Below are 11,141 nucleotides of genomic sequence, written 5' to 3' on the forward strand. Positions count from 1 at the left end.
AAATATAAATATATCAATTCATGTGAATATGACTGAAAATTTTCATTTTTTCTGAAAAGGTGGTGTCTATTTACTTGTGACCATGCTGTATGTATAGAAAACATCTGAGGTAAATTTGCAATTATGAGACTCTTAATTTAGTTGCATGTTTAATACATAATTGTTTCTTTAAAACCACCAAAACAATAGTTATATGTATTTGTTTTTGTAAATTATATTATAAGTCACACATACAAGCAAATTCATTGCTGTATGTGCATATGACCACCTTTTTGTGTGTGTTTATGTGGACAATTTCACCCCTGTTAATAAGAAATCCATTTTCAAGATAATTACTTATATCATTATAAATAAGCTTTGCACTCAATTTTTCATTTCACATGACTAGCACAAAACACTTAAACTTTAAAAAATTCTTCATTCTGAACAGCTGCAATATAAACTTTACTTAGAAGAAAACTTCAAATTCAGACACCTGAATAAACCTTTAATTGTAAGCTTTGAAATTTAGACCAATTTTACACAGTCTTAATGGCTGTTACATTAAATTGGATATAAATTTTATGTTATGAATTTAAAATTCAAATAGTCAAACATAAAACATTATAATTCTTATGAGTAAGCTTTAAAACATTCAGGCTGAAGTTAATTCAAATTAAAATTATACACGTGTAAACTTAAGAAGTTTGAATTTCAAGTTTAATCCTATTAATTACAACATTAGCTTTCACTTTTTGTATGTGTGAATAAACATATATACAGAATTAATATATTAATATGAAACTGCTGAGCTAAAATAAATGTCAAATCTATACAGTACAAGGTTGAGATGGTATATGAATTACTATGCTAAGTAAAACATTTCATTAAAATAATCTTATCTTGAAAGTTTGTAAAATTATTAATAACTGTCAAAGATGCATTACAGCAATATTAAGGTTTTCAAAACTATATTTTAAATTACTGATAATGTAAGGGAAATATATTTTTTCAACTGAATGAACCATACAAATGTATTTGAAAAATTATAATTGTAAAGCACAAGCCTAGATATTCATAAATATATGTTATTAATAAAAATAAATACTATCAGCAACCCCTAAATATATATATATATATATATATAAATATATAATGTATCTTCACATATTTAAAATTTCTGAAGAGCAAACATTTCTGAACAGTAGGATTTGTACTTACATGAAAAAGTATTATACCTCTTCTAAAAAATAATGGTCATGCAAAATATTCAAATTATGTAAATTCAGCAAAATTTCAGGAACTATTCAAAGTTGAATACAATAAGCTTCATTTTGATAATATCTATATTTTTCAAACACAATTTTTCATTATGAACTGTTGCTTTGTCAGATTTCTTGAAAATATTGACTCAAGGCTGTATAACATAAGAAGGTTCATTTACAGTTTTAGCAAAAGAGAAAACTTTTATTTCCAAATGTTGATTGCCGACTTCCTTAGTTTTAATGTGGTGGTTTCAATAGCATGTAGAGTTAACTCATTCTATGCTCTGAGAAGGATCCTGAAGTGTTTGTTGTTTGGCGAGCTGTCGTTACAGTTCAATATGTGTTTTTTCTATTGTTGTGGGGTTTACACTTCTGACTTGTTCTTCTTATCTCCTGGCTGTTGATCCTACATACTCTTTTTTGGAGCTTGAGTATTAGTACTGGTGCATGAATCAACTGTTTACATAACTCCATACTTATGCATCAGTATAATGTTTGAGTTGCAAAATAGAAAGAGTACATAGGACCAATAGCAAGGAGACTAGAAGAATGAATCAATGCACACATAAACTTCAGAAGAGTAAACTTCACACGAGTATAAAACATATACTGACAGCCCACCAAACAGTCAACACTTCAAGTTCCTTCTCAAAGAACAAAATAAGATAAATCTATGTGTTCTTAAGATCACCATAATAAAAAATTAAGGAACAAGAGCTTCCACTTTTGTTAGACTATATATCATTAAAGCTTTGAATCTTGCTCATTTTCAGAACACTTGAGATTCCATAAAATATATAAACAACTAAATTTTGAAAAGGTAAAACAAAGATACAACAAGTATAAATAAAAACAATAATCATATAAGATAAATTGTTTTATCATAATAAATGTTAAGATCTTTTGTTAAAATTAGTGCACAAACATTCAAGTTTAGTAAAATATTACAACAAATTACTGTAAACCATCAAAACTTTTGTTAGATCTTATTCTACTGAGCATTGAAGATCATTTCTATTTTTCTATGCTCTTGGCATTGAGATCATGAAAGGTGTTATTTACTGTAATTTGTAATAATTCATGAAAAAATAGATTTAAGCATTATGATGTACTTTTTATCCATTAAACTCTCTGAGAAAGCAAATGGTAAGCTGTTTTAAAACTTCTGCATTCAGTCTACCTGCTTTTTTCTAATAATTTACAATGAAATAAATTTAGTATGTGTTTCAGCTAATAAGTTACTCACTGTGCAATTACAAAAATGTTTTGTCATGTATTTATACTTCATATTAGTTTCATAAATATTTGAAATCTCTTAATAAAAACCTACTTCCCTTTTTTATAATACTGTGGATTTGTGAATCAATGAAAAAAAAGCCAATGACTCAATCTTTAAAACATTAAAAATACATATAATCTGTATACATTTCAAATGTCATAATTTATATCTTAAATCATTTTGTACATGTTATATGATGTTTATTGAACTGAAGTTGGTCCACTAACTAAGTTACACATGGCATTGCACTTTAAATATACAGTTTCCATACTGAGATAGGTTGTCTACAAAAGCTTGATATTCCTAGTTCTCGACCGCCAATCACATACATGCAGAGCTCCCACTTGTGTTGTTCTTCTTTGTTTTTTGATAAGCTTCTGGCCAATTTTGAATTAGAAACATTAATAACTTTTTCTTGTGTTACTTCACAATCAGGTAAGGCATTAGTTTGCAAATCAGATGGTACTACAGTTGCTGTTTCCTTGGCTGCTGTGTGAACAGTTTTCTGTGAATTTTCTAAGACCTGTTCTATTCCTTCTCTGTTATCACTCTTTGTCATGTTACCTCTGCAGAAATTACCTAAAATGAGTTCATGGGTTGGATTAAGGAGTTGCATTTCCACAGGATTACCTTTCCTTTGATATAAAACACGATCATAAGTCTCTGGATTTAAAACACTAGCAAAATCTTGATGGATATCTTTAATATGGTTGGACTCATCTTTGGTAACAGACTGATGTTGTGAGTTTCTAGAGACTGAGTTAGACATGCCAAATTCATCACCAACTGGGCTGCAAGCCTGGGAACAATCCTCTAACACAGGAGAAAAATTTGACCTTTGTTCATTTATTTTTGATATCTTTGACTGATGAAGATTTATATCTTCTAAGTCAATCAACAAAGCTCCAGCAGAAGTTCTTTGGTTGCTACAGTAATCGGATTTTACATCCTTAGTACTTACATTAGTTCTTTTATCATCCATATCTATGATAGATGAATATTCATGTTCAAGTGGAACAGATCTTGGAGAATGAAAGGCAAAAGCATAATCCTTGGAGCAACTTTCTACTGGTGTTACCGAGTTGATGCCACTATCTGGAATCTGATCCATATTCTCATTGCCAACTTTCTCATTACTAGTCCAACAAAATTGATCGATAGCTTGAGACACTTTGAATTGCTGTGATAAATGTTGTAAATCATAGATTTCAAAAGATTCGTTTTTTACAAGTGGTTCACGATCATCTGGAAACACAACATCATTTTTCTTTTGGAAAGTTGATAGTTTGCCACCTGACACTAAAACTGCCTCAGAGCTAGAAGATTTCTGAATTAGAAGGTTTGGAGAAGAGAGAGGGCTTTCTTGAAGTGAACAAGTTTCTTCCATGAGGCACATCAACTCTTCTTCTTGTTCAGAAACATAAGGACTACAAAGAACATTGTGGCTACCACTGCGTAAATTTTTGAGCAAACTGCTACTTTTTAATCCATCTCTTAATGACCTGAAGAAAAAAAAAGGCATTTTGGAAATGTTTAATATGTTAAGAGCAGGATTATACACTATTTAAAGAAAGTTCACAAGCATTGCAATTTAAAGTGCAGTATTTTCTCCCTTATTTGTGACAAATTTTTATGCAACTCATATCAAATTTAATTCCTAGGAAGTGTGCTTGTTTGTTGTTAAGCACAAAGCTACACAAGGGGCTGTCTGTGTTGTGCCAACCATGGGTATTGAAACCTGGGTTTTAGCATTATAAGCCTTCAGACTTATTACTGAGCCATTGGAAGGCCTTGGTAAGAGTGAAAAATAACCTAGCATTATATGGAAAGGCCTTCTATAAATGAATAAATCAAGGAGCCACTTTTAACTTTCTAGAACTTATTAGTTACAAATTAAAACTGTTGATGTAAAAATGCATCACTAAGTATAATAAATTTTTAAATTTTACTACTACAGATAAATAATAATTCAACTTTTGCAAGATTTTGACTAAAGTTTTTGTAACAAGAATACTTAATTTAATTAAAAATGTGTTTGTATATTATTATTTAAGAAAAATTAAGATAAGAATAAGCAAGTAACTTAAACAAACATAAAAGTTAACATTTTCCTATACTGAAAATGTATTTCCAGTAATACTTACTTTTGCTCATACCATAGCTTTGTTCCGACGATAATTACCATTCTCTGCCAATCTAATCATTGGTATGAATCTTACTTCACTTGCTCCAGCCTTTATTCACCACTTTATTGCTTATAGCAGGTTAAATCATGTGATTCTCTCTACCTACATCAATGCACCCTCTAGCCCAGATCCGTATATAAGCTCCAAATTAGAAGACCTGAACACCAGCCATCATGGGGAGGAAGGGCAGGAGAGTGTAATGGAGGTAAGTATTATAGGAAATACATTTTTGGTATAGGAAAATATTAACTTCCAAAACACTTACCTCTACTCACACTATAGCTAGAATCCAACATTGAAAAGATGGAGGGGCTGGTGAGGACAACATCTACACAGAAAGTGTCTTTACAGAAAAGAGGTGTGCAAAAATGAGATATAGTAATGGCACACTAGTAGGATCTGCATTACTTCTGGAACAGGTATGTTCTTTGTCCAGACAGTGTGAAACCTAATTTCTGGGTGGTAAAGGCTGACCAGCCACAAAGGTAAAACCCTAACATCATGAGAAGAAAACATGAATTTAGGGAGAACTATACCAGAACTGGCCTGCTCCTGCAATACCAGACGTATCCAGTCACACTTAGTCGGTCAGCCAACATACAGATCCTCCACATTTTATGAAATATTGTACATTACTCATGGGATTTGTCCAGGCCCCAACCAGGTGGATGAGATCCCACATTTTGTCATTGGAATTATATGGCTGTGGACCCAAAGCTAGATCCAAATCATAGTGGCTAGTGCATGAGAACCACATTGGAATCAAACCTGGAAGTTACAAAATATTGCAAGTCGAGCCACTGGAATTACAAAGAGAATGCAAGCAACACAAAAATGGACAAACCCTTGCCTCAACCTGAAGAAATGCAAAATGCAACAAACTGAACTAATAATTATGGGACCTTACTTATCTCACTCAACTTGAAGAAACAGAGGTTACCTGGCCTGGGATTATGAAGAGAAGTCCTAGCTCTCCAACCTGAGAGGCAATGCAGCACCTCCTGCTCCCAGAATTACGAGGAGGATGTGGAACAAACTAAGTCCAACTAATGGCACTGGAATTGATGCTCTTCGTGGGGAATTAGGAAGGGTTGAGGACCCTCTTCCATGATTATCAAAATGAAGATAATGACCAAAAAGAAGGGCCACGCTCAACTCAACCGGACAGCTAAGTGTCATAGCTGAACCGGAATTATGAGAAGGCTCCCATGTAGGCTACTCCTGCTCCCACCATACATCTGGAAAAACCATTCAGGGTTATTGGTAGGAGGGCACCCATCTTCACCCTCTTCTCCTTGAGTGGAATAATGAGTTCAAGCATCACCCAAGAGGAATAGATCTTTATCCACCACTCCAGCAATTGGAAACTGGGAGTAGTTAGGACTCTCATGCTCCACTAGGAGAAATGTGGAGATAACGTGCATTGGGGAGTCCAAAGAACGACGCTCCAGAGACAGTGCAATAAGTGAACCATGTTCCCTCTTTTAAAAACCAACCCCCAATTTACTCAATCCAGGGTTCAGAAGGGACATGCAAAATCGCAATATGTTTTACTTATGATAGTCCATGGCATTCCAGTAGTGTATATAATTGTTTACCACCCAGAAAGTCATAAGGTGATCTTATGGAACACCCCATCTCAATAGAGCTAGTTGTTACCAGAAAAACTTTCATCACTCAACTGGTAGCTAGGGAAAGAAGCATACCTGCCACTGAGTGGGATCCAAATGAAAATGACAAGAAGGTCCCTGAAAAAAGAATAGAACTAAATACAAAAGAAATGCAGTAACTCACAATCTAGCTGGGGTGTGGAGAATAGTCATGGGGAGGGGGATATAGCCAAAAATCATCAGAGAAGGAAACTGCCAGGTTATGTAAATAATGAGATATAAATGTATTTGGCATGGTTCACATACCAGCCCATACAATCTCCTTCAGTGGGTGACACAACTGAAACACAATGGCGATGTGCCCCCAAAAATCTTCAGCGCACACAACATAACAACAGAAAACCCAAACAGGATCCAAGAGGTCATAAAAATAAGAAATGGAGGGAAGTTGAAAAGGAGAGAAAGTCTTATCTCATTCTCTAGCTGCTGAAGTTTTGTGTAGAAAGGACCTATCTGGATACAACAGAACACAGGCTGAATGGTAAGGAGTCCTATGAACATGAATCACAAAAACATCCAAACAATGATATTTGCTAGCCAATAACATAAGAAAATAAGTCTTAAGTGAAAGGTGATAAAAAGAACATGATGCCAATTGTTTAAAGGGTGGAAGAGATAAGGCATGGAGAACCACTGTAATATCCAAATTGGGAAAATGGAAAGCAGGTCAAGGACGGATAACCCAAAAAGATTTCAGAAGAAAGGGCAAAATAAAAAATTTATGTCTCCTAGAAAAACAAAAAGTACCTGACAAGGCTGCCTTATATAGAGAAACGGATGAAGGTGCCAAACCTTTGTTGAATAACAGTGTCAGAAATTGAGAAACATGTGTCAAAGTGGGACAAGAAGGATTACAACCATGTCTGGGAGACCACTGATGATGAGTAAATCATTTCTGTCGATAAATGTTCAAAGAAGAATGCTGAAGGGCCGCATTAATAAAGATGCCACCCGAGAGGTCAATCCCTGACATCATGCAATGGACTGCATAAAATCCAGGTGTGAAATTGGAGAATGGTGATCACCAGATGAAAAATTTCTGACATACGGTTAACATGAGACCTCATGTTAGACTCCATCTCTCTGTGTATGAGGGACTGGATGTCCTGGTTGGAAACGCCCCCCCCCCCCCGACCACCCAGGTAATGCTAGACTCCAGGACATGAAATTTTTTAATAGTAAAATAAAGAAAATAATAACAAACTCAATACCCTATAAGATGGATCTTAAAAAAAAGCATAGGTATAACTAAAACTATTCAACTCTAAAAAGAAACCCACAGCAAGCATGTAAAACCATTCAAATTCGATGACGAGGAACCCACTTTGAGACTAATAATGGCTGGAGATGGCTTGAATTGGTAATGAAGAAAAACTTTAATATAAGTTTAACATAACAGCAAATGTACAACGTTTTGACAAGGTTTTGCCCAAGACTTGATGGTCAAGAAGGCAGGGGAAGAAACAGAAATGCTGGATGCACGAGAAAAGCTCTTACAGAGAGTGTTGGTGATGTTCCGAACCTCAGCAACTTCCTGGCTATTGGAGAGCAAGATCAAAAAGGGATGGGAAGCATACCACCCTTTGACCTTCCGAATCTCGTTCCATATGACTTTGGAACTGGTGGTAGAAGAGATTCTAGATGTAAACTTAATCCAAGATTCCTTTTGCCTTTGACGTCTGATCTGCCAAGTATGGGCATGGGCTTGCTGGAAGAGTGGGATACATGCAAAATTTTCTATTTCCACATGAAAAGCTTGAAAATTATTGTACATTTTAATAGCATATATATAAATAATATACAAGAAAGAAGCTTGTTTTAAGGAGGGAGGAAATGTAAAATGTTAATTTAAAACTAAAGCTTACCTTGAATATCACTAAAACTAGAATCTCACATATACATACTTACTCAAAAAGCTGCAAATGCAAATAACCAGTGTCTAGCTGCTGATCAACTTATAAGCATGTAATAATCAGATTGTTGAAGTGGTAATTCAAATTTTATTATACAATTTGAAAATCAATCCATTAATGATCCCACAAAATACATTAATCTATCAAAAACTTATGTAAAGAAGGAAAAGTGCATTTCTCAGAACTGAAAATCTAATCTTGTGTCTAGATAAGTGCAGACAGAACTATGTTAGACTGTCTCAAAACGCAGGACAGTGGGTTTCCAAAATACAATCTAGAATGAAAAGTACTTTCAAACCATGCTCTTGATGCTAAGAATGTACTGAACAACTCACTCTGAAGATCAATGAAGGAATACAACGTGCTAATTTTCTACAGAAAGTTATTGTTGCCATAAGCAGGATATAAAAACTATTAGAATAAAGCATATTGTACACAAAAACACCTGTTTATTGTCAATTAGGTCAACACTGATCATCAGCAGAGGAAAAAGATGGATTTCACTGCAAGATGAGTTATAAATGACATAAATAATGAAAGGTAACTGCAGAAGGAGATTGCAACATTTCATCTCTTAGAATGTTTCTCCAAGTATCCAGAGGAATGAGTAGTATTAAAAATCGAGAAATTAAAATGAATTAAAGTCCCTCAATCTCTGTTGAGCAAAGACTGAAGCTCATGAAAGAGGTGAAAGTCCATTGTGTCACCTATATGTAAATATTTCAGTCTATAAAGAGTCTTTCAAAACAGTTTAGCAAAACTGGTTGAATGGAAATAATTAGTGATAAAAGAATCATCAGGAACCAAAGGAAATTCTATCCTGGTCTAAATGAGTAGGGCTATCTTAAAAATCTACAGAGCCAAACTCTAAAACCTTGCAGACAAAAATAATCATTTGTCTTATGTAACTAAAAAAGATAAAGTAAAAACCAAAATCCCACTTACTGCTTTGATGATCTAAAACACCAGACCAAACCTCTTATTCATGAATATCTAACAAGATTTTGCACTCCAAACCAGACAAGAGGGATCATGTTCCTTTATTTTCAGCAGGCAGCCTATGAGTCTCAGAGATATGAACATGCAGCTAAAACCTAATCAATCAAGTACCTATCACAGGAAAAAGAAAGGTGTGCTCTATAAGAAAACTGTAAAGCGAAAGATGGGACAAGTTGCCTTCTGCATTAACACAGGGTCTAACATTTGACAGAATATTCAATATTCATAATGAAGTACAACCCTAACTACTAATACCAAAACAAATAAAGAAAATACAGATCCAATCTTTTTACTTTACAAAAAAAAAACAAAAAAAACTCAAAGCAAGAAAGAATTAATGCACAAAACTCAATTAAAGACAGACAAAACCACAACATTTTAAGTCACCATTAAGATCAAAACACAAGTTGACTATATGATGTGGAAAAAATATGATCATAAATAGTAATGATTAAACTAAGTTGTGGCATGGGAAGAAGGGAACAGAAGTAGACACAGTGAGAGAACGAAGATCTGGATCTAACCAAAACCAAGAGAAATAGCTCGAGATATAGTAGAAAGAAATGGAATTATATAGTAAAAATTGCTTTAAGCATCATAAATTAGATATCAGGATTTCTCTTTAATTAAGTAATTCAATCTTTGATCATTTTGATCCACAGAGGTACATCAATGAAGAATATTGTTTTGGTACAGGGGAAGTCAAAAGTGAAAGGTAAAATGAGATGTGACAATACTGCCATTAACTGCAGTATTTTTTTACACAGTTAAAAAAGCAATGACATTTAAGACTAGCAAGATAATCTTGTCTACAAAACTTGCTCCCATACTCACCATGTATTAGGTCGTCAATAAATTAATGTCACATTTCGGAACACTTTCATTAATCACCCCCCAAAAAACATACATCACGTATAATAGTTAAATGAACCACCTAAATGTCATGTTAGTGTAGCCTATATAATGTGTAAAGTTTTGTATACTCTAATCCCTTATAGTGATGGCACACAATGAAACACAAATTTGGCATGTAATGCTGTTTGAATACAAGAAGGAAAACAATGCCTCTGTAGCCACAAAGAATATCAAAGAAGTTTATGGAAGTGTTTTGAATGTTTGTAAGTGTCAACGATGGTTCAGCAAATTTTATTCAAGTGACTTTAGCCTTAAAAACTGTGATGGCAGGAGCCGACATGTTGGAAATGATAATGCCGCTCTGAAGATGCTTGTTGAGTCTAACCAAAGGTAACACACTCGTGAAATGGCCCTGAAATTGCACGTCTCTCATGAAACAATACGTAAACATCTGAGGAATACTGGAAAATTCCATAAAGAAGGTGTTTGGGTGCCTCACAAACTTTCTGATTATCATCGTTTCCAATGTGTGAATGTTGCTTCATCTCTTCTGCCGCGTAATGCACATGAACCATTTTTGGACAGAATTGTCACCAGTGATGAAAAATGGATTCTCTGTGTGAATGTTAGATGCCAAAAACAATGGCTCAGTCCCTGACAAAAATCACTTCTGACTCCAAAACCTGGACTCCATCCACAAAAAGTGATGTTTCGCATTTGGTGGGGCATTAAAGGAGTAACTCATTTCGAATTCCTCAATCCACAGCAAACTGTTAATGCAGAGATCTATAGACAGCAACTGAAATATTTAAATCAAGCCCTTCACTCTTCAATTGGAAAGGTGTTCTTCTTCTCCATGACAATGAACGTTCACATGTGGCACGTTTGATGCAACACAAGATTATGGAGTTGGATTGAGAAGTTCTCTCCCACCTACCATATTCTCCAGATATGGCACCATCAGATTACTATCTTTTTCGTTCACTGCAACACCA

At 34.3% G+C, this 11,141-nt stretch overlaps 1 protein-coding gene across 1 annotated transcript in view; it reads right to left on the minus strand.

Moving 5' to 3' along the window:
• Positions 1 to 1,165: 1,165 nt before the first annotated feature.
• The window catches only part of LOC106464964 (tip elongation aberrant protein 3-like), a 66,980-nt gene continuing 57,004 nt past the window's right edge, over positions 1,166 to 11,141 (minus strand). The window contains exon 9 of the mRNA XM_013925138.2: positions 1,166 to 4,025. Within this exon, the coding sequence (XP_013780592.2) occupies positions 2,774 to 4,025 (1,252 nt within the window). The 3' untranslated portion in view covers positions 1,166 to 2,773. The remainder of the gene's footprint in view (positions 4,026 to 11,141) is intronic.

Source organism: Limulus polyphemus, unplaced genomic scaffold (assembly GCF_000517525.1).
Source record: "Limulus polyphemus unplaced genomic scaffold, Limulus_polyphemus-2.1.2 Scaffold1795, whole genome shotgun sequence".
In the NCBI taxonomy this organism is placed as follows: domain Eukaryota; kingdom Metazoa; phylum Arthropoda; class Merostomata; order Xiphosura; family Limulidae; genus Limulus; species Limulus polyphemus.